Source organism: Danio rerio, chromosome 2, assembly GCF_049306965.1.
Source record: "Danio rerio strain Tuebingen ecotype United States chromosome 2, GRCz12tu, whole genome shotgun sequence".
NCBI classification, from domain to species: domain Eukaryota; kingdom Metazoa; phylum Chordata; class Actinopteri; order Cypriniformes; family Danionidae; genus Danio; species Danio rerio.
The window spans coordinates 59,812,229-59,837,823 of NC_133177.1; the positions used below are offsets into that span (position 1 = coordinate 59,812,229).

Below are 25,595 nucleotides of genomic sequence, written 5' to 3' on the forward strand. Positions count from 1 at the left end.
AAAACCAGGAAATGCAAGAGTGAAAAAAGAGGAACAGTCTTGAGTGTCTCTCTCTATCTGTGTGTGTGAGCAGTAAAATGGCAGAATCCAGCTTTTCTGTGGCACAGGAAGAGTTCAGCTGTGCGGTGTGTCTGGATCTACTAAAGGATCCAGTCTCCATTCCGTGTGGACACAGTTACTGTATGAGCTGCATCACAGACTGCTGGAATCAGGAGGATCAGAAGAGAGTCTACAGCTGCCCTCAGTGCAGACAGACCTTCAGCCCCAGACCCGCTTTAGCTAAAAACACCATGCTGGCTGAAGTGCTGGAGAAACTGCAGAAGAGCAAACTACAAGCTGCTGGTCCTGCTCAGAGTCCCGCTGCATCTGGAGATGTGGAGTGTGACGTCTGTACTGGAGCCAAAAACAGAGCCGTCAAGTCCTGTCTGGTGTGTCTGAACTCTTACTGTCACACTCATTTTCAGCTCCATCAAGAACTGAATCCTGGAAATCAACACAAAGTGACTGAAGCCACTCATAAACTGCAGGAGATGATCTGTCAACAACACAAGAAACTCCTGGAGATCTTCTGCCGCACTGATCACTGCTGTATATGTTATCTGTGTTTGCTGGATCAACACAAACACCATGACACTGTTTCAGCTGCAGCAGAGAGGACTGAACTACAGGTATGAACACACTTATTTCTAATAATTTATAATGTCTCTATATTATTTCTCCATTTTTGCAACCTGTTCTTTCTGATCTTCCCTCCAGCAGACATGTGTAATAGACTTTGGTCAGGGTGTTGTCATATTTAATGTTTTACAGTAAAGAAAACACTTAAATGAGGGACTAAAGTACAGTGTGTTCAGTGCACGGCATTTAGCATTTGGTTTTGTTTTCTTAGCAATTATAAAGATTTATTATTCCTTCCTTCGCCACTTTCAAAATAAGAGTCACACATGCAAAGTACGTTTAATAAAAGTGTAAATAAACTAAAACAAAATGAAGGAAAAAGATAACTGGCACAATGGTGCAGTGGGTATATCACGATCACCTTACAAGAAGAAGGTCACTGGTTTGAGTCTTGGTGTGGAGTTTGCATGTTCTCCCTATGTTGGCATGAGTTTCCTCCACAGTCCAAACACATGCGCTATAGGGGAACTGATTAACTAAATTGGCTGTAGTGTATGAGTGTGTGTTGAATAAGTGTGTACGCGTGTTTCCAACGCAATCTCACGGCAATTCGTAACTTTTTGATTTAGTGGCTAATTCGTATGATCAAATTCGTACAATTTAGTATGATTTGCTCATCACCCAATGAAAGTTGGGGTTTGGTGCCACGCCTCCTTTTTAAAATCGTACGTTTTTGTACAACTAAACTCGTACGAATGTGCCACTAAACTGACAAAACCTAAAATACTTACGTTTCCTCAAGAGATCAGGCTGGTGTTTCCCATGGAAGAGCATCTGCTGCGTAAAACATATGCTGGATAAGTTGGCGGTTCATTCTGCTGTGGCGACCCCTGATGAATAAAGGGACTAAGCCAAAGGAAAATGAAGGAAAAATATTATAATAATTTTAATAATTAAAAATGTTATCATTTCAATAATAATAATTTTTGTATATTTTTCATGTCTTTCAATGTGTACAATCTTTATTTTAATTCTATTTATTTTTGTTTTAAACTGAGAAATATTTAATTGAAAACAAGCAAAAGTAAAATGTAATATTTTATGCATTTGTTTAAGGAAATACCTCTCATTGTCATTTAGTTAGACTTAAAGTAGAAATAAAACTGAAAGAAAACGTACATAAAAACTACAAATATGTGTTAAAAATACAAAAAAAAAAAAACTAATAAAATAATAAAATGAAAAAACATTACTTGAACTGGGCCTCACTGTGGCGCAGTGGGTAGCACGAACGCCTCACAGCAATAAGGTTGCTAGTTCGAGTCTTTGTTGGGTCAGTTGTGTTGGATAAACAGCTGACCCACCGCTGCATAAAAATTTACTGGATAAGTTGGCGGTTCATTCCGCTGTGGCAACCCCGGATTAATAAAGGGACTAAACCAACAAGAAAATGAATGAATTAATGAATGTAGTTATTTTGAATTCCTGGTAGAAAAGAAGTGGATTGTCGATAGCTGTATATTATGTGTAAGTAAAACTCTTGACAACTGCAAGAAACACGAAAAAACAAAAAACAAAAGTGGATGCGACAGACTACACTGTCAACTGACATCAGTTGAGTTCACGTTCTGCAGGTAAAAAATTTTATTTGACTACACTAAAAAAAATGTTTTTTGCTTTTGTTTTTAAGTTGCGGAAGTGCAGCCACTGTCGACTGTAGAAGTGACGATGTTTTGTAATATAGTAAGATTTTTTCTCTTGGGAAACGATTTACACATTTGTGAAAACCACGTGAAGCAATTTATTCAATGTATAAAGCTGAAAGATGTATTTTGATTAAGGGATGTTTTTATCGTCTAACGGTTCATTTTGTTATTAAACATTTTAAAGGTTTAAAATCTGTTTATGCCTTAAAAATAAATTATTTCATGTTAGTGCTCTTATGGCTCGTTTCCACTGACTGGTACAGTACAGTACGGTTCGGGTCGGTACTAGTCACTTTTATCAGGCTTGTTTTTCTATTACCAAGGGGACCCTTTTGGTGGGTGTAGTGTACAGAAACAAAAGTGTACAAGAATTTTCAGACAACATCATTTTCACTCAAGAAAATGTCTACAGTAAAGCTGTACGGCTCGCTTACATATCATATGAGAAGCACTTCTCACAAAACAGATGCTTTACACACACTTAGGTGTGTAAACACTTTACAATACTTATGTATAAATGTTCATTACTAACTTTTCTATGAACTTCAATTATAACTGCAGATTAATGACAGTGCGAAATAACCTACTGTAACGTCTGTAATTATATAAAATAAATAAATAAATGCAACATATATGCACACATACAGCCCCTTACAGTCTCTGATATGTTACCAATTACAGAAGAACTACACACAGCAGACATTTAGTCCTTATTTAGGTTCAAGAACAACTCAAAATATAGCCCACAGCCAGAGCAAACCTCTAATCTGTGTCTGTAATCTTCAGCAGCACATGTAAGCTCCGTTAGAGAGTCATTCTGTCATTCAGAGTTCATAATAGTCCAAAAGGTGAAGATAATAGTTAAACATGATAGTTTGTTCACGTTTGCTGCATAAATAATGTGCTCCTTTTTTCCTGCTTCTCCTTTGTTTTTTCGTGCTTCACTCTCGCGTTTGTCAGTGTCTGACAAGATGGGGTTTCAAAAGCGCGTCAATAATCAAGCGCATGTTATTATCATCAGCTCAAAAAGTTTGTTATTTCAGATATAGACGTGCGGTGAGTGCAAGCAAGAAAGCGAAACCGCCCGCGCTTCAGACTGGCTCGTAAAAAACTACTGGGCACAGGGTAAATCTGCTCTTCTTTTTGGCTTTGTGGCTGTTCATCAAGACGACGACAAGGTTTGTTTGAGCCCGGGTCGACCATGGCTCATTATTATATGTATATATATTTATGGTTTAAAACATTTCTCTGCTGTGTATTTTAAACATGGAGGTTCTTTTGTTTTCATTCTGGCTTGTTGCGTAAGCGAATGACGTATCTCTGTAAACCAATAGCGTTCAGCTGCGCGTCTAGCTCCACCTTTTGGTTCCCTTTCTTGTGTTTGGTACCCTTTTGAAAGGGTGCCGAAAAAGTGGTACGGTACGGTTCGGTACGCCTTTTGACAGTGGAAACGCCCATAAAAGCGTACCAAACCAAACCGTACCACTCAATGTAAACGGGCCATTAGGCTTTATTGCAATCTTTATCCTAATGCACAGTAAATGTACTTAACTGATAACACAGAACATTCAAAAGTAGCAAATACATGCTGTCATTAATCTGTATATACAACCTGTAGAACTCTGGGCTCAGTAAGTTGTCAATTTTATCCTACATTTTTTTAGAGATAAATGAAGGTGTAGGTTACTGTCCAGTTTTTATCAGGTTACTCACTGTACCTCAATAAACTCCCCACTGGAAGGGTTTCAGGGCAAGTACGATGGATACAACTCGAGCCACTGCTGAACTTTTATTGCGTACACATACACAATGTTCGTCCACAAACTAGACAGCCGTACTGACGTTACACTTGTCTGTCAAACTTTGACGTCCTTCCTCGTTTAATTAACAGTTGCTAGTAGCTTGTAGCTAGATTCTAAACCGGCAAGTGTACCGGCCCCAAAAAATAACTAACTAAACATGCATCTTAATTTATACACAGACACAACCTATCAGCTAGCAACGGTAATACACATCTCCTGATCTATCAGAACTATGACATATATGAAAATACACAGGCACACACTTGCATACACATACAAACACACACACACAGACACACAAACACACACACACGCACATGTATGCATGCATGCGCATACACACAACCACAGACACAATCGCATATGCGCACACACACATGCATGAGCTTACACACACAGGCACACACACTTGCATACAAATGCACAAACATGTACAAACACACACACACACACACACACAAGTGCACAAACGCAAGTGCATGCATTTTCTGAAATTTGGAGCATAATTCAGGTCTGAAGGGGTTAAAAATCTCAGACTTAGGCCAGCAATTAAACATTTAATTTAAACATTAAATTTAAAAGTCCTACTATTTAACATTTAATTTATGTGTTGACTAAAAATTGAACAAAGCGCTTTTCTTAATCATAAAAATGTTCATCTTAGCAAACATCCAATTGTTTCTCAGAAATAAAGGTACAGTAAGGGTTTCAAAGGGTACATACATGGCAAATATACATATCTATATTTGTTCCTCAATTACTCTAAAGCATAATAACATCCATCTTTAATAATAAACATATGCAAACTATAGTGACACATACCGGAAAGTCCTACAGTTATAAAGGTGGTTGTTAAATGCAGAATTTCTCTATAAAAAAGGTGATTAAACACCTGCAAGTTCTGAAAAAGATCAAACCTCAGCCAGGTAAGTAAGGCAATTAGTTACTTTTTTGTGGGGAACAACTCAATATTGTAATGCATTACTTTCAAATGTAACTTTACTGGACATATTCATGCACTGAACTCATATTATTCATGCCTAGGCATATCCAGATTTACATTATATGGCACCTTTGATTTGATCAAATGTGCAGCACTCATGCACTATATTGCACCTGACATCTTTTCTAATTTGGTAAAAATTTGGTTTTCATTCATAATTACAACTTTGCAGTTATAATTATTTAACTTTTGTCAACTGTGATTCCTGCAGAGTCGGCTGAGGGAAACCCAGAGCAGCTTCCAGCAGAAGATCCAGGAGAGGCAAAAGGAGCTGGAGGAGCTGAGAGAGGCTGTGGAGTCTCACAAGGTGAGTTTGAGCAGGAGAACAGCAGCTGAAGAGGCCTTTCACACTCCAATGCTTCTGTGTGTGTGTGTGTGTGTGTGTGTGTGTGTGTGTGCGTGTGTGTGTGTGTGTGTGTGTGTGTGTGTGTGTGTGTGTGTGTGTGTGTGTCTGACAGCACTCTGCACAGGCCGCAGTGGATCACACCGAGAGGATCTTCACTCAGCTCATCTGCTGGATTGAGAGAAGCCGCTCGGAGCTCACGCAGATGATCAGAGATGGAGAAAAGACTGCAGTGAGTGGAGCTGAAGAACGACTGGAGCGACTGGAGCAAGAGATCAATGATCTGAGGAGGAGAAACGCTGAGCTGGAGCAGCTTTCACACACAGAAGATCACATCCATTTCCTCCAGGTGACACACAGGACAGTGGAAGAGCATGTGGAGCAGAGATTGTGTTTGTGTGTCTTCAGCTGCTGTTTCTGTTGTGTCTGTGTAGAGTTTGCAGTCTCTCTCTGTCCCTCCTGGATCTACAGACTCATCCAGCTTTATTATCAACTCTCAACCTGCTTTTGATCAAGTTGATGAATCTGTGTCTCGTCTAAGAGACAAGCTGCAGCAGTTCTGCACAGAGGAGATGAAGACCATATCTAGTACAGGTAAGCTTTACATTTCCTCACATGTATCATATTGTCACAACTAGCTGTACGTGACTATGATCAGAGCTAAAACAACCTGTATGACTACCCTGAGTAGCTAGCGGGGTGCTATTAACTATAGGACACAACTTTCTTCGATTTAGAAAGCCAGCAGAACACTCATGTCCCATACACCACACGACCAAGACTGTCAAGAGAACTGAAAGAATAATCAGGAGGCAGAACTATCTGTTAGCCTTTTAATTCTGAGCGAAAACTGAACGGCCCTAAACAGGTCCAAACCACTGGAGTGCTTCCATTACACACGTTACATTTATTTATTTAGTCAATTCAATTTTTATTCGAGTTTTACGGAAGAAATAACAAAACGGGATGGTTGCGGGAGACTGAAAAACGGGAGACTCCCGGGAACAACGGGAGTGTTGGCAGGTATGCTCTAAACTATTGCCCATAATGCATCTGGCTAATGTGCTGTGGGCCAGGTCATTACATCCCAATGGGGGCCAGCTGGTGATACGGTTTCAATCAGTCCTTATGCATCACCACCCGCCTACCTCGTTCAGGAATTCGGATCTGGAAGACCACCACCAGATTTGGTTCAAGATCTTCCCGGACTCTTGGCAATGAAGAGACAGTTTGGGTGACAACTCTGGGGGCAAAAAATCCACACTTTATCTCCAGGCGCAAAGGTAGGCCCTTGAGCCTGGATGTCATACATCCACTTATGACAAGCTCCAGCATCCTCCAGAACCTCCCTGGCCAATTTATGGACCATGTCCAGATGCTTCTTTAGCTGCCTGAAGTAGTCTAGTTCTGATTCATCATCCATTTCTTGCTCAGGAGGTGCCCCAAACACCAAGTCCACTAATGTACAGAGCTCCCTCCCAAACATAACTGCTGTTGAAGTGCACTGACTTTTGTTCTGCTGTCCTGTGTGTCCACAAGACCAGGGCCAGATGCTGATTCCAGTCCCTCTGAAGTCAGCTGGTCAAGATGGCAAGTTGGGTGGCAAAAGTGTGGTTAAACGGCTTAACCAGTCCAGACCCCTGGTAACTGTGAAGTTTATTGGCACCCTAAACCGAGCTAACATTTCGTCCACCAGACACTGTGCAGATGTGGAAATGCTTTGGTTTAGCAAAGCATATTCCTCTGGCCCCTTTGTAAAACAATCCATGGCAATCAGATAAAAAAAGTTGCTTTGTGATGGGAAAGGGACCAAGGTGTCCACCCCAATCCTCTCCATTCGTGCCCCAACAAAGTCATGCTGCAACGGTGCTTGAGAGCATTGCAGTGTACGTGTGGCTCTATATACTGGCAGCACCCCAGCCAATAAACCCGCTGCCACAACCCGTGCACAGTCCTGGAGTTCCCAAAGTGGCTGGAACCCATTGCCCCATGCACCCATCAGAGCACTTCCCACTGAAAAGTGAAAGGAACAAGGAGTTGCAGGTGGTTGATTCCCCCTCCCGGGGCCTGCCACTGTCTGTAGATCACGCCATTGTGGAGTTCCAGGCTGCCCCTCTGAGAGTGTAGCATAGTGCCTCGATCTAAGGCCCCTTTGAAGAGACAGCTGGTCAGTCTGGACGTACTCGAGCTTCCAACCAATGCTTCACCACACTCGATCAGTGGCCTGCTGCAGCTGCTCAACTATAAACAGCTCTCCATCTCTGCCACTGTCACTCAGCCCTGCTGCTGTCAGAGTTCCCAGATCTCTTTCTTCTTGCCGTCCACAGTATCTGCACTCATCAGTGAGGCATAGATATCTGGAGAGAGCATCAACATTAATGTGCTGACTTCCTGGTCTGTGTTGAATACTCCATACTCTTGCAGTATTTCCAACCACCTTGCCAACAGCCTTTCTGGCTGGCAAAAATTTAGCATCCAGGTGAGGCTAACATGGTCAATTCTAAGTGTGAAATTAGTACCAATTAAATAGGGCCTGGAGTGATGGACAGCCAGGACCACCCCTATCAACTCCCTTCGAGTGACACAGTAGTTCCTCTCTGGATGGAAGCTGAGGCTTCAACTGTAATAGGCTACCACTTGCTCTCCTGTCTCTCCTCCCTGAGAAAGTATACGTTTGCAGTATCCACCAGGAAGGGCTAGCTGAAGTCAGGGAGGACAGGAGCATAAGTGAGGGCAGCATTTAGCTGTCCACAGTACAGTCCTTAGACCAGCTGAAGTGTCTGCCTTTATCTATCAGCAGATGCAAACAGAATTTCTGTCACAGGAGGCCAGGCCCAGGAAGCTCCTAAGCTTAGTGAAGTTTTTTGGTGGGGGCCAGTTCTTCACCACAGCCACCTTTTCTGGATCAGTTGCAATTCTGCTCCCACTGACTTGTAGTAGTAGGCCTCTGTCAGTCAGTGTTGACCATGGATGACGTATCCTAATTCTTATCTTGAGACATGTGCGATTGTCTGAGACAGCGTCATTGGTGGCTGAAGAGGCCAATACGAAAGAGGCATTCTTTGCCACAGAAGTTGCATTGATCGGTGGCTCCCATTGTTACTCACTTTTTGACGAACTCGCTTGTCCTCTGACGCACACATCATGTTTTTTTTACCTGACTTGAGCTGTTTGGTCAGGGTGCACCTCCACTTCAGGCGGTCTGCTGCAAGGTCTTTCCAGGATTGTGTGTTTAAATCGAGTTCTTCCCCACAGCCATGTTTTCTGGGTCAGTAGCAAGTCTGCTCTCACTGACTACATGTCTCAGAATGTGCATCTGACAGGTGAGCAGGTTGCACTTGTCTGGGTTCAACCACAGTCCAGCACTGTGGATGGCTGTCAGTACCACTTTAAGTTGAGGATAGCCTGGTCAAAGTCTCTTGCATGAACTAACAAATTGTCAAATAAACACACAGTGGGTGCGGGGAATATCTATAAGGATTTGCTCCATGAGTCTTTCAAGGGACCTGGGGCATTACACAAACCAAAGGGCATCACCCTAAACTGACACATTCCTTAGCCTATAGTTAATGTGGTCTTAGGCCAGGCCTCTGGCTCTAACTCTACTTGCCAACACCATATGCCGATTATAGGCACAGAACACACTTAAATGCTCTCCACTCCACCTTCCCAGGTTCTCAACAGCAACAGTCTCAGATTAGGGTGAGGCAGATGGAACTTGCAAGGATAATGGCTGGGGTATGCAGGCCCGCAGTGCCCTACAATGGGGTAGTCTATATGAAGGGGTGCCAAGGGCCGGGATGAGTATTCCGTCACTGTCTCACCCGAGGGGTGTTACCCTGAGGCGATCTTGCCCATTGCCAGGGACTTGGGGCTGGGCAGTCTCTGGCAAGGTGGTTCCCCTGTCCTCATGTTTTTAAATAATAAAACACATAAATCAACTCTAAACAATTCCCATAATGCACCTGGGTATGGTGCTGTGGGCAAGGCCATTCAATAAGATTAGAAAAGCATTTGTATTATTTTTCTCTAAATCATCTGTTTGTTCCCACAGTGAGAATCATTAGCATCATTTCCACTCCTGAACCAAAGGCTCAAAAGGAATTCCTGTTTAAGTGTAAGTCACTCTGTTCATACTGAAAATTAAAGATTCTAATTATAAATTCTTACTATATATCATTAATCAGAATAAACTGTGCTGAGCAGCTCAAAACAACCCCGATTTAAATAAAACACATTGATTTATATGCAAGTTATTTGATAACTCAATGTAAATAACAAAGTGAAGTGTTATTTAGTCTGAGCACTGCCACAGACCTTTGGCTAAACATCTGACGCATACAGCACATATTTCTGGAAACACTTCAGCAGATCCTCGGTCATCCTCTGATTAGTTTTAATATACAGGATTTCTGCAAAGTGTCTAGTGTGCAGACATCCTAATCAGCCCGCCGAAGAATGAGTCTGAGCTGATTAAAAAGCTGCAATGTTTATATTGATGACAGTGCACATTAATAAACGTTAACTTTCTGAGACAGTCATGAATCAGTGATTTACTGCCTGCACACTCACCTGTTATTGTGAGGATCACTGTGTGACGATGAGCATTTATCAATTTATTAAAGACTTAAAAGCTCATTATTGTGACCAAACAAGTGTGCCTGGTCAAAATAAACAGTAACAAAACTGTGACCTCTGTGTGATTTTACACCCCCAGGAACACCCACACATTAATTACCCCTAATGTTATATTTTGTTTGTTTCTGGATTTTGTTAGCGTGTGTTATTTTGACTTTGGCGAACCTCTACCTGTTGGTCTGCTTCTGCTTTCAGTCGTTCTCATCGGAGATTCGGGTGTTGGGAAGAGTAACCTGCTGTCGAGATTCACACAAAATGAGTTTAATCTGGAGACCAAAAGCACGATAGGAGTGGATTTCGTCACCAAGAGAATTCAGGTGGATGGAAAGACCATAAAAGCACAGATCTGGGATACGGCAGGACAGGAGCGCTTCAGAGCCATCACCTCTGCGTGAGTATAGGCAGAGTGTTTTGTGGCTAATTCGTACAATTTCATTAATTCGAGTTCAGTCATATGAAAATGTACAACTTAAAAAAAGGGGGCGTGGCACCAAACCCCACCCCTAAACCCAGTCGTCATTGGGGGATAAGCAAGTCATACTAAAACATACTAATAAGATCACACATATTCATCCGAATTAGCCGCTATAGCGAAATGTTACTAATTGCTGTGAGATCATCACACATCTGGATGATTGGGGTTTAGTGTTTAGTTTAGTACAACGGCTTCTTAAAATCCTTTAATTTAAAAGAAAGTACAATTGAATGCTGTAATGTGGACGTTTTTGACTGTGTTTGCAGATATTACCGTGGTGTGGCCGGTGCGCTGCTGGTGTATGACATCACCAAACACCTGACCTATAAAAATGTGGAGCGCTGGCTGAAAGAGCTGCGAAAACATGCCGACAACAACATCTTCATCATGCTGGTGGGCAATAAGAGCGACCTGCAGCACCTGAGGGCCGTGCCCACTGATAAGGCCCGCGCTTTCGCAGGTACAGCACTCCACAGACAGCCTGATGCTGCGTTCACACCAGACGCGGAACGCGCGGATAAATCGCGATATTCGCGCGTAAATAACCGCGTGAACATTTGAGTTTACTCGCTTCATTCGCGCATCAAATTTACCTCAGAACAGACGCGGATTCGCGTGATGGGCAGGGCTTCTATCTGTCCGGTGACTCTAGCTTTATAGCTAAATGGCTAACATGGATTTTATTGAGAAAATAACTGTTTATGTGCATTATGAAAGCTGAAAAACAGCATTGATACGTTTAGTCTGAGTCCACTAGATCCTTTCAGAGGTGCATCCAGCTCTGTGAGCTTATAAACTCCTCCAGAAACTGAACCTGAATGATAGAGGATTTCAGCGGTGCTTCTGACTGAGCTGAGCATAGTTTGATGAACAGGCAATACGTCACAATTACGCCCCCACAAGAGCGAGCTCCTGATTGGTTAACGCGGCGCGAATGTCCGCTGGAGTTCAGATTTTCGAACTCGAGTGATTCGCGTCAAACGCAAAACGCTCAATTTGTGCCACGCTATTCATGCGTATCGCGCCGCAGGATGTCTATTCGCGCGTTTGCATTGACTTAACATGTAAATCACTCGCGCTTGACGCGCGTTCCGAGTCTGGTGTAAACGCAGTATTAGACTGGAGGATGAGCACAGATGGAAAAATCATGACCCATATGAAAAATTCTATAGTAATATAAAGCAAATACTGTTGTGTTTTTGAATTAATCTGTTAGGCAGGATTTACATTACATTCATAGATATATACATTAGATAATGCATACTGGCCCTGAGCATGTGTCAATACCGCCGCCATATTGGTGCAGTGCTACCAGGACAAAAGTCATTCAACCACACTTAGGCAAGACTGAAGCCTGGTTTATACTTCTGCGTCAAGTGATCGGTGTGACCCATGGCGCATGCAGCGTGCGTAGCTGTGCATTTATACTTCTGCGCACTGTTTCTGTTGTTCTGCAATAACACTTCTGAAACGCTAGTTGGCAGTGAGGTGTTTATGTTCCTCTGTGTCGAGTTTCTTCACTGGTGTTTTGTTTTTTCTGAACGCTTCCTGAATGTAGAAGTGACTCAAACTCACTCATTTTGAGGCAGGAACCGGCGGACGTTCAACAACTTCAACCATGAGGTAAACACAAAACAAAACTTTCCGTCTAGAGCTTCTTCACGGGACTCCACACTTGTAAACAATCGCTCCATCGGGCTCTCGCTGCTCTCGGTCCCGCCCACACTCATCAGCGATATCAAGCCGACCAATCACAGAGCTTGCGATATGCGTCGTTGCGACGTGTAGTTACATTTTTTGAGAGGTGCGCGTCAGCTATGCCCACTGCATAGGGCGATGCGTCAACATGTAGACTGCGCCATAGCATACGCGTGCTATTGACACAGAAGTATAAGTCAGCCTTAAAGCCAATGTGAAGTTGCTGGACTTTAGCGCTGTGTACGGGTGTAGTAACGACCAAACTAAGAAAACAAAGCACAACGGCAGAACATTTCACAGGTAAAATTTCATTTTTTATGATTTAGTATGTTATGAAATTGTATGCTCAACAAGTAACGCTATTGATGATAATACAGTCACCTACTGCACTGATCATAAGGCAAATTAGCACCAACTTGCACCAAATACTCGGCTTATGCTAGTTTGGCTGAAGAAAACCAGCAAAAATGTAAATGTAATATTACAACAAGATGCTGCGGTGCTAGAAACTTGTATTATTGTTGGTTAAGTGAAGTAACGGCTAGTTTTTGAAGTAATTTATAAGGTGTCTGAAAACATAACATTGCCTGCGCCTTAATGTGCATACTGTCCACCCTAAATTATTGAATAGTGCAAATGTTACATACTAGGGATGGGAAGATTAACCGATATGTATCGATAAGCGGTCATGCGCGTGCACGATGCGAGTGCATCGGTAGAGCAGCAGAGGATGAATGAAATTTTGGAAGCAAATTGAGATGCATCGGTTTTTGCGAGATACAACTTATATTTTTAATATAGAATGTATTTTTTATTTATTAACAAGTGTTGTCAACCTGTTTTTGGCGCATAATTTAATCGACCTACATAAAGTATGCATTAGCAATGGGCTTGCGGATGTGTACACTTACACTACAACTCAGTGTATCAGGTGTGCGGATGAAGCTAGTGGTGCGCCCTCAGAAAGCGCGAGAAGCAAAACAAACATTTTATTCCTCACTGAGTTTTAAATCTAAAGTATGGCAACATTATGGATTCTGCAAAAAGGATGGACGACTTGACAGGACAGATGCAATTTGCAAAATGTGCCGCGCATCTGTAAAATACACGGGCAGTACGACTAATCTGAAATCTCACTTGAAGCGGCGCCTCGGTGTTGTTGTGGAAGCATCTTCCAGTGTTCCTGCATCCCCGGCTTCCTGCTCTGCTTCAACTGTAGCTACCAGCTCCAAAAGTGGTGAGAAAAGCATTGCAAGTTTTCTCCATGCGCAACAGTTCTGCTCGCTCTACGCCAATAACGAATGCTATTGCATTGTTCATCTGCAAAGATATTCAGGGTAATGTCACGGAGAACGAAGGTTTTAAACACCTCCTCCTGTTAATTTTTATTTATTTCTATTTTTATTAGCCTGTTGTTTACAGTGACAGTGATGTTTCAAAGCAGCATAACACTGCTAGTTCACCACCTTAAGTTTTAAATATTCAGTGGCACAATATATCTTTGTAAAACTTGTTTTCATAGTTGAAAAGTTTAATCACAATTCTTGTTGTGCAATGCTAAACCTTTATGTTGAAAGAGTGCAAATATATACATTTATAATATATATTGCACTTATACATTCTGTTTATCTTGAAAATGCTTAAATAATATGTGCTATAGGTTCTAAAATGGCCCTCTACTGTAAACTGACACTCTGGCTCTGAGAGAAAAGCCAGTTTGTAAAAAAAGTCTTGGTTTTGCTTGGTTAATAAATAATCAAACTCATTCAATGGCACAGCATCCTCTTTCACATCATCTCATAAACTTGATCTAATAAGTTAGTGCTGAATTATCGCATTGTATCGTGATATGGGTGTGAATCGTATCGTGTTGCATCGCAGTGTCACAAATGTATTGCTAATATAGCGGATCGGCATTATAGCTTAGATGCCCAACCCTATTACATACCATTTAGATAAAAAAGGTGTATGTGCACATTGAGACGCAGGGATATCGAGGGCTCACATGAATCATTCATAACAGAGCTTCATACACAAACGAATCACTCCCTCCATAACTTAGAAGTGAGGGGGGAATTCAGCACATATGGATTAAACCAAATTTACCAGGGAGGGAGGATAATACATTTGCATGCACACAAACACACGCTCTTTTTATCAATATGGAAAAGTGATGTAAAACTATGATTTTCGTAATTAAAAAACATATATATTTGCATACTGACCAGCGGGAAAACTCCTGATAACATATGTATATATGTGTGTATATCTCTGGCTCCGGCAAGGTTATAATAGTTTTGGATTTTTCATTAGTTTTAGTTTTTATTTCGTTTTGACTTTTTGTTTTCAAATTCAGTTAGTTTTTAATTAGTTTTTAGAGGGAGATTTACTAGTGTTTACTAGTTTCTATATTTTAAAATGTCTTAGTTTTAGTTTAGTTTTTATTAGTTTTATTTATTTATTTTTTCTAAATGAGGATATTTGTTAGGTGCAAGATTCAAAATCAGTAGAATAAACATTGTATAATAAAAACTCAGCCATACATTTTTTTTGTGAAACCTGGGCTGTTTCTCAATTCCAAGAACGCAGAGAACGGACTTGCATTCTTGTGGAGACCGGTCTTGCCAGGTGTCCTCGGAAGAACGAACTCAGGAGACCGCGAGGGCAGAGAACCCGTCCTTTGAGAAATGGGATGCTGCGTTCTTCCTGATGGTCATGTGACCTTCACGAGTTTTAAATGGTAATTATTTAAACATGACAGCACTCATACAACGATTTATTGTTTCCCCCCTCTTCAAAATATATACTTTGCATAAAACATTATGAATATACTCTGCACAATATAAATAAAACTAATTTTAATACGATTTTCAACAAACAAACAACCCTTAATGTGTTTATTACTTTAAGATGTTCATGTTAATGTTTACTTTCACCGTTTCATTTAGGGAAACTCCTGAGGTAAATAAGTGATATCTCTGAACTTTAATAATAAATCTAAATAAAATGCTGCGCTTCCTACGTCCAGTCGCAATGACTTCTGGGACTTCTAGAGCGAGTTCGGTGCTCAAGTCTGCATCAGTGCGTCCTCGATATCAAGATCACATCCGGGAAGTTTTACGTGTCCTCCGTACTTGCGGTCTTGAGTATTGAAACTGAACTTAGGCAGCTGATGATGACGTTGCACGAGGACGCAAGACCGCTGAAGAACGCATATTGAAAAACAGCCCCGTATTCAGAGGACACATGAACACTATCATCTACCACAACCATCTACCCATCCTTAAATTCTAATACAACAGCCCACAAGATAGCTGCTTTAAGTACAATATGTGTGCAAGGCTGCTCTGAGGTTAGATGCACAGTAGTGATGGGAAGTTCAGATCTTTAATGCGGATGTTTGGACTCAACATTATGTAGTCAGCAATAGTCATTTCAGTCAGTTAAAACATCACCATGATCTGAAAAATGTCTTAATGTAAAGTTTTGTAACCCACTGAATCATGATTCACTTATTTAAACTCCATTACGATAGTGTTATGAAATAAACTTACGTTTTTCACCAGATGCTCTCATTTAAGCGCTCGGTTTACCCGCAGTGCTGTTGTTTAAGTTTAGTGCAGTCACAGCAGGCTGTATTGTTTGTGTTCGGTTCACTGAATCACACATGTGCAGTATAATAGGTTCACCGCTTCTCAATTTGATCTCAGTGTAATGTCACTGTTCTAATAACTGAATGAGAGTATATATAAGATTATTTAGAGTCAGAGGGGGTATTAGGCTTGTTAAAAAGTAAGTAGTTTGTGGATAAGTGCTTACTGGAGACGCGAATTATTCAAAATGATTCAGTTCGTTTTGGTGAACTAGTTCAACCGGTTCACTTAGAACAGGGGTGTCCAAACTTTTTGGGCCGAGGGCCAGATGCAAAAAAAAAAAAAAAAAGTTGTCCCGGGGCATATATTACATGCATTACACAGACACGCGTGTACTTTTTGATCTCGTTCGGCACCAGTGTAAAAGCTGAAGGCCTGATGTTTTATTTTATAATGTCTTTTGATATTATATTCCTTCATTACTGCAACTGATTCGTGGCAAATTAAACAGACACATATTCCACTGACCTCTGTGAAGAAATATTCTTTGCCCCATCGTGACTGAAATTTCCTGCACTGTTGATTTTCCTTTTTCTTGCTTGTGCCATGGCTCGCCAAAACGTGATTATGAATTATGTTTCTTTCAGTTTGTTCAGTTCGATTAACTTCATAACAGGAACTGCTGCCTAATTGAAGGCATGTAATAGCGACACCCGGTGGTTATTTATTGAATCGCTCATTTTTGTGTAGCGGGCCAGATTCTATTAATATTCATAAAAAGCCTCGCGGGCCGCCACAAAACTGATCTACGGCCCGCGGGCCGTAGTTTGGACACCTCTGACTTAGAAAATCCGGTTAAAAAGATGAATTCGTGATCGTAACAGTTTGAAGTGCCTGTAATGCTGTCACCATGCTGCTGTCATGTCCACTCGTTGTTTTTGTCGCGGGAGCAACAGCGAGGATGACTGGAGGAGAACCCGCTTGATCTGGCCAATGGCAGCTGGATTACAGACTCTGAGGTGCCGTACGGGTCAATCACCTGCAGTGCGGATTATATTTACTTCTAAAAGTATTACAGTAAGATTATGCATGAAATACATTCACAAATACGAAAACTAATGAGGTTTTTGCTATCATTTTAGTTAGTTTTTTTATATGTACACAATACAGTTTCAGTTAGTTCTAGTTTTTTTTTAAACTCTCGTTTTTATTTCATTTAACGACAAATATTTTACATTTTAGTTCTCGTTTTTTTTTATTCGTTTTTGTTAACTATAATAACCTCGGGCTCCAGATGGCCAGTCCGCCACTGCACCTTGGTCCCACATTCATTTCAAAGGCGCGCTACCCTGTACCAAAATGGCGCCTCTATTCACGTATAGCGTAGGCGACATCTAATGTAAATATCTATACACTACATTAAGGCAAACATGTCTTGATACCCAGAGTTCCCTTTAAGAGCTGATGATATTAAACATGTTCTGCTTGCTTACAGAGAAGAATAACCTGTCATTTATCGAGACGTCAGCTCTGGACTCAACTAATGTTGAAGAGGCCTTCAAAAACATCCTAACAGGTACAAACACACATGACAAACACACATACAGCAGCAATAAAGCAACTAGCATGATTAACATGACAGATAGACTTAAAGCCAAAATTATTATAGTTAGGAAAGAAAGTAAAAGGAAATAAAATATTTCTTAAGGGGGCTAATAATTTTGACCTTAAAATTATTTTAAATCTAAAAGAAATCAGCAAAAATGTCAACAATTCTGTGCTTTTCCGTCAATATGGGGTGCTGTGTGTACATTAATGAGGAACTTGATTTTAGCAAATGGCTGCAATATAACAAAGAGCGAAATTTAAGGGGGTCTGAACTAGGGATGCACGATATATCCGCGCCCATATCGATATCGGCCGATAAATGCTATTTTTAAGATTATCGTTATCGATCCGATGTCATAATTAGGTCGATATATTTAAGCCGATAAATTACATAATTGTGCAGACCTGCCTGCCTCACGCTCGCGTGGGCGGAACTTGTTCAGACTTGTCCAGTGCACTATAATGGATCTCTCCTCACACTGATTATTCCCTCAAAGTCCGTCCTTTCTTCGCGTGTCTTGCTGTACGTTAATAAGTCAGTAAGTAACCACGTTCCTTGTCATTGTAGATATTTTTGATTGAGTGTCATTGTGTATTTTGCTTTAAATCGCCTCAGGAAATATATTACATAAGTAAACCTTTCCTGCTCTGTCTCTTTGTTGTGTAGAGATAGCAGGGGAGATTCACTTATTTCGGCCGAATAATGTTAGTTTCGGGGTGAACTCTTTTAGTTGCAGCTGGTGAATGAAAGAGGACACGTGTAACTTGGTCCAAAATATTTATTACTTTCCGTGAGTTACAACAAGTAAGTCACCAAAGAGGGAACATCACAGAAAATGGTCTCATTGCGAAAAAACCGCTCCTCTTTTCTCTCTCCCTCTCCCTCCGCTTCACACACACACCCCGAACTGCAGCCCAGTCCCGTTGAAGGACCCGCACATTTTACAACAAGTGTAAACATAACGGTTATTTGTAATCTTATTATTTGTTATTATTAATGCGTTGCTTGTCATGTGTTGTTGATGTAAGATAGTATTCAGCTTGATCGGAATATTCATATTGACTATAACAAGCTCACGTGAGAGCTGTCACCGCGCGCGCACACACACACACACACACACACACACACACACACACACACACACACACACACACACACACACACACACACACACACACACACACACACACTGTAGCACGGGAGAGAGGTGAATGCAGTCTAAGGGGTTCTTAACTAGCCGCTCATTCTGTCTTTATATTCAGCTCTGTGTTTGCCATAAAGTCAGCTCAATGCAGGTTTTGTATCAAAATCTGACTCTGATGGCAACTCTGCCTCTACAGTTGAGTGAAACTCTCAGCGGTTTATCATAAACTTTTCATCGATCATTTTCCCCGCAATTGACGGCAAGAACGAGCGCAGAAGCGCTGTCTGATTGACAAGCAGCAGCTACATGTGACATGTTAAAACGCCAAATAGGATAAATCTGTGCCGCATATTCTAACAGTACGAAAACGTATTATCTGTATTTAGCTGTTGGCTTGTACGGTGGCTCTAAACTGTCAAAACACCTCTAAAAAGACTTTTTCGGACATGACATATTTGTACATGTGTACATCACTGTAACACATTTTATTCATGACCATTTGAGCTGGTTTCAGTCCTTAGCTCTTTAATTTTTATCCTATTTAAATATATTTAACTTGCATGTTAATTAAATATAATTTTGTTATTTAAACTATTATTTTTATGCAATCAACTTGCATGTTCATGTGCTATAAAGAAAAGGAAATAATTTTTTGCATGCAGATTTATGTGAAATCGTGAATATAGGTCTATAATCACCTTGCAATTTCGAAATCATAGCTTTTTTGCTTTGAGTATAGACTATTCAGCTCATAAGAGCAGTTCAATCTTTTATGAAGTTTGCTGTATAAAAATATAACAATTTAAATATTTATAATTATCGGCCTATACATATCGGCTATCGGCCTCCAAGTCTGAAGAATTATCGGTTATCGGTATCGGCCAAAAAACTCCATATCGGTTCATCCCTAGTCTGAACACTTTCTGCTGTATATAGTCATACTGCACAGCCCTAAGCTCAGCCAATCAGATTTAGAATGAATGTCTGTGATGTTATGTTGATTGCTAACTCCTCCTAAACAGCATTAATCTGCCTCTCTCTCTCTCTGTTTGTACAGAAATCTACCGTAACGTATCAAAGAAGCAAGTCGGCTCATGACAGGTCTCTCAGGAAATAATGTTGTGGACATCAGTGTCAAGCCCACCACAGACGGACAGAAGAGCAACAAACAGGAAATAATAGAAAAGTTCTGCTCATTCACTTACAAAATATTCAAAAACGACCATTTAAAAGTCCGGGGTCGTCATGATTTCTGTTTTTAAATTAATCAATATTTTAAATAATAAATAAAGCTTTAAAATTGATCAACTTTAATGGAAAAAAAAACCCTAGGAAACCCACTTCATCAGGGGGGCCCGTCAGCGATCCCTGCAGGGGGGCCCCGCATTTTGCGCTACGCCACTCGCACTTGGATTCACCTGAACTTTATTTACGCGTGACAGTCTGACTCCATCATGAGCTTGGAGGACTGCATCCATACATCTCTGACATGACTCCTTCATCTTACCCCAGACATGCTCAATAATGTTCATGTCTGGTGACTGGGCTGGCCAATCCTGGAGCAGCTTGACCTTCTTTGCTTTCAGGAGGTTTGATGTGGAGGCTAAAGTATGAGAAGGAGCGCTATCCTGCTGGAGAATTGTCCCTCTCCTGTGGTTTGTAATGTAATGGGCAGCACAAATGTCTTGATACCTCAGGCTGTTGATGTTGATCATCCACTCTGCAGATCTCTCCATACTGCATGTAACCCCAAACCATGATTATTCCTTCACCAAACTTGACTGATTTCTGTCAGACTCTTGGCTTCATGTGGGTTCCAGTAGGTCTTCTGCAGTATTTGTGATTGGGATGCAGATCAACAGATGGTTCAAGGGTAACATCGACCTTCTGCCACTTTTCCAAATGATTAACTAGAAGTCGAGTTATTATTTGTAGCTCTTACAACTGGGATCGACAATGAGACTTTTGTCAGGCGTATTTTTTATTATTACTTTATATAGATAGAATGAATAATATATCAAAATCTGTAAAGTCACGTCTGCAGAAACACAAGCTGAGGTAAATGAGTGACTATATTTGTGTCCTGCAGTTTTTGCATTTGATTTGTTTTTACTAAACCTGGTTATCGTGGTGAGCAGAAACACCTTCCCATCCACACACACTGAACAACACACATCATAAACCTCATTTCAACGCAACAGATGCACACAAAGAGCAGAAAGAAGAGTGAGTCTGTTTCCACATCAGCTTTATTTGTGTTGTAGATTTACATCATCATCATTACAGCTACAGATCTGTACAGACACACACTGATCAACACAACACATGCAGCGACGATACAGCAGAAAACATCCACACACACACACACACACACACACACTGACTGATGCTCATAACAATGCAAGACTCTCCAGATAAGGCCATGTCATTCCTCAAAACCCCAAACACACGTTTAGAGCTGGAGAAACACGAGGCTTTAATCTGTCGACGCATTTCTGATAAAAAAAAAACCCTCAATCACATTTACATTAATGCACATTACACACACTTCTTTGAATATTTCTAAATAAATATATTACTTTCCACTGTATTCACTATTGTTTTTCTCCTGGAGAAAGTCTTTACGTTTGGCTGGTATAAAAAAATAAATAATAATAAACCATATTCTGCCTAGTAACCCAAATAAAGCCTTTAAATTGCACTTTAAACAAATAAACATTAAATATTATGTGCTGTCCTCATGACAAAGACAAAGAAAACACTAGTTATTACAACTAATATGTTTGAACGTGTGTTTTCTGTTGGGAAATGTTTTAAAATGAATAAAACATTGACAGGAGGGTGAATAATTTAGTCTTTATAATAGGCTAGTTAAAATAAATCCTTATAATTAAAGGTGGTAAACAAACACACCCATAACTTAAAGCCCCGCCCACTTTAAACCATCTCCACTATAGTTATGATACGCCCCTTAATGCTGATTGGCTGCAGGTGTTTTAAATCTTTTTAAAGCATTTTCAGATATTGTTTATTGCATTTTTGTGTATTACTGTGTGTTAAAATTGTATAACAATACACAATCGGTTTGATCATATAATGCATAAATGTTTTATTTATTGCACAATTTTAAAAATTGAATATGTGATTTTCTAAAAATCAATCAAGATGAATATTAAAGAGATGTACTTTCAGAAATATTGCATCAAAATCTCTAAATATTACATAAAAATGCACAAAAATGTGTGCTGTCAAAAGATTAACTGTGATTAATCGCATCCAAAATAAAAGCTCATATTTATATTATTTATATTATATTATATATATATATATATATATATATATATATATATATATATATATATATATATATATATATATATATATATATTTATATATATATCTGTGTTCTGAACATTATATATATTTATACGACAGCTCTCAAATCTGATTGGCTGATAGCCGTGCAATATACTGCAATAACAGCACTTGTACAGCCTCTTCAACCTTGTGTGTTACTCCGCCCACATAGAGTGACAGCAGATCAATAAACTCACTACAGTTTGACAAATATTGCAGCTGTTGGACAACATAATGTACCTTTGAAGCTTTTTTTAGGCGAGAATGTAGTTGTTTAGATTGTAATTATGCAGTTTATTTATGAGGATAGTGCCTATTTTAAATATTTATAATTTAGAAGGGACAGCGAATCGGCATCCATCAGCCAGTCAAACTGAGCAGAGCAAAGATGGTTGATGTTCTGTTGCAAGATGGTGACAGACACTGCATAATAAGCCCTTAGAGGAGAAAAAGTCAGCGTGATTTTAAATTACAGCTGAACAAATCATATTATATATATCTGGTAAGAGACCTTCAAAGTCGATCTCTCTCTCTTTAGTATGTTGTAGTGCTGTATTTATACCACAGTCTGGTAGTGTTTCTGATTGTGTTTGCTTTGCTTTGGCTTTTTTTGTGGTTAGTTATTGTGATCTCCCGATTGCAACAGAGACATACTGGGAAATCTCTGTAGACTGATGGCATTTCATGCCGTTCAGCTTAATGATCTTAAAATGTGAGCAAAATCAGCTGTTTTGTTGTCACTACAGACATTACACTAGAGAATCATTTAAACACTAGCTCTTAAGTGAAGTTGGTGAATTAGTAACAGCTTCTGCTGTTCTGACGTCAGCTGCAGATGTGAATGAACGGTGGAAGAAAGTAGTTCCTCTTACAAAAGGGTTTTTAGACTCTACGTGTTTGATTTTCTTTTTTATACACACGATTATGCCATCGAACTGTTGTTTTAACGCAATAACACATGAGTAGCAGTGCCATATGCCTGTATATCAGCACTGGTGAGACACTAAGGCAACGTACGCCTTCCACCATTGCTGATATACAGCCATATCGCACGGCTACAAGTGTGATATTGCTCATATATATATATATATATATATATATATATATATATATATATAATTATGTAAAAACAATCTTTTATTTTGCACGTAATTAATTGTTTGACAGGACTAATAAAAATGGATTTAAAATAATTCATTCACTGTTCTTCAGCTTAGTCTCTATTACAGAGGTCGCTGCAGAGGAATGGACCAGCATATGTTTTAAACAGCAGATGCTTTTCCAGCCGCAACACAGTAGTGGGAAACACCCATGGACACTCACATTCATACTCTACAGCCAATTTAGTTAATCAATTCAGGAGAAACCCTCACAAACATGGGGAGAACATGCAGACTACACACAGAAACGCCAACTGACCCAGCCGGGACTGGAACCAGCAACCTTCTTGCTGTGAGGCCACAGTGCTAACCACTGAGTCACCGTGATGCCCTAAAATAAATTACTTAATATTTTTATTCTGAGTAAAGTTTTACCCCATGCTCAATTTCATTAATGGTGCATTACTGTAAATGTGATTTTTGCTCTTATGACTGCTTATATATATATATATATATATATATATATATATATGCATTTAAACAATACAGTATATTTCTGTCATTTACAGATGCCATCTTTGCATTTTTTCCTATTGATTAAATACACGTGTATATAAAAATGTCTGTTCTGAACCGGATCAACTTAAAAAAAAAACAGACATAAAAATATAAAAAGATTTTCATAGACGTACATAAAATTGACAGATAAAAGATGACAATAAATAAAAGGTCATTTTAAAAAGCAAAACATTTCCATGGAATAAAATAAAGCTTGAAGTTGAACGTGTTTAAACACAAACTCAGACGATAAGCATGACAAAAGATGCATGATTTGATAATGTTGATTGACTATAAACACCCCCCCCCCCCCCCTTTATTTCATCACTTGCTCATCTGATAAATCTCAAACAAGCACTGCTTACGGTAATATTACAGTACCAAAAACACCCTTAAAATAAGATGCATTTATTTGAGGAGAACGTTCCGGATTAAAAGTGCTTATAAAACTATTTACAAAAATAATCAAATTAAAAAACGAAAGAAGATTGACTTTTTTAAAAACTATATACACTGTTTATTTAAATAAATAAATGAACGACACTAAAGTGCAAACAATATAGTTCTATACAGTATATCATTATTATACTAAGTGAAGGAGCATGTGATATGATTGATCGCGGCTGGTCTTTCATCTGCAATCATTAGTAAGCCAATCAGATTACTCCAAATAAATATCACTCCCTTTTCTTCATTTGTTGAAGAATCTCCCCCTTCCACCCCATCTCCACCTTTTCCTCCTTTACCAGCGAAAGCTCTTGAGAACTACCTGATCACAGACCCCCTTTACATGCTTATTGACCAGGTGGGAGCCCTGGGCTCAATTATCTCAGAGCTCAGGGTTCTCTCTCGGGACAGCATGCCAAACCTGCTATTTTTATCAAGCAATATCTAAGTGTGAACTCTTGAAATGATATAATAGTCATGTTTAATTAATTTTAAATAAACTATAAAACATGATATTAAAATGACAATGTATTACTTTCAAGTAATCTATATTTTGAAATAAGAAATTTTAATAATAATTAAAAAATAATAATAATAATAGTAATAGCTTAAAACAATTTAAATTCTTAAGTATAATTTTTTAATTAATATTATTTGTATTAATATTTTAAAACAAGAGTAAATTAATCGGTCAGGATATTAAGACCTCAAAAAGTAAAATTGAATAATATTGTTATTGAATAATATTACTACAACTACTACTATCATTCTAAAATAGAAGAACATCAGTAAAATAAAAATTTATATTAATAATAAAATTATACTAAAAAAAACTGCCAGTTTCTCGATTTTTTTTTTAATTTAACAGTTTATTTTCAGAAATAAAATAATTATTTTTGTTATTATTATTAAGATTACTATTATTATTATTATTATTATTATTAATAGCTTAAAAAAAGAGAAAATCAGTTGGTCAAGACATTAAGTCTTAAAAAAAAGTCTTAAATCTGTAGTAGTAAAAATTGAAATAAATATAATAATAATAATAATAATAATAATATTAGCTTAAAACTATTTAAATTCTTAAGTAATAATTTTTTATTCATATTATTTGTATTAATAGGTTAAATCAAAAGTAAATCAATCGGTCAGGATATTAAGACCTCAAAATGTCGAAAATCTCATTTCAATTCTTAAGTAAAATTGATTAATATTATTAATATTTTTATTGAATAATATTATTACTACTACTATCATTCTAAAATAGAAGAACATCAGTAAAATAATAATCAATATTAACAATAATATAATAATAAAAAATTAAAAACAGCCAGTTTCTCAACTTTTTTTATTTAACAGTTTCAATTTTCTGAAATAAAAATATTATTATTGTTATTATTATTATTAAGAATATTTTTATTATTATTAATAATAATAGCATAAAAAATGAGAAAATTAGTCGGTCAAGACATTAAGTCCTTAAAAAGTCTTAAACCTAATTTCA

General features: G+C 38.9%; 1 protein-coding gene across 1 annotated transcript; it reads left to right on the forward strand.

Moving 5' to 3' along the window:
• LOC100536182 (uncharacterized) lies at positions 1–21,930 on the forward strand. Its single transcript, XM_017352469.4, has 9 exons — positions 1–668; positions 5,341–5,436; positions 5,588–5,821; positions 5,907–6,066; positions 9,527–9,589; positions 10,306–10,501; positions 10,852–11,045; positions 17,372–17,452; positions 19,687–21,930. Exons 1-9 carry the CDS (start codon positions 78–80, stop codon positions 19,725–19,727), a joined length of 1,656 nt encoding a protein of 551 aa, XP_017207958.3. The 5' UTR covers positions 1–77; the 3' UTR covers positions 19,728–21,930.
• Positions 21,931–25,595: the final 3,665 nt, after the last annotated feature.

Coding starts and splice junctions, on each gene's coding strand:
- LOC100536182 (XM_017352469.4), top strand. CDS start 78: ATGGCAGAATCCAGCTTTTCTGTGGCACAGGAAGAGTTCAGCTGTGCG. Junction 6,067..9,526: donor GAAGACCATATCTAGTACAG/GTAAGCTTTACA, acceptor TTGTTCCCACAG/TGAGAATCATTAGCATCATT. Junction 17,453..19,686: donor CTTCAAAAACATCCTAACAG/GTACAAACACAC, acceptor CTGTTTGTACAG/AAATCTACCGTAACGTATCA.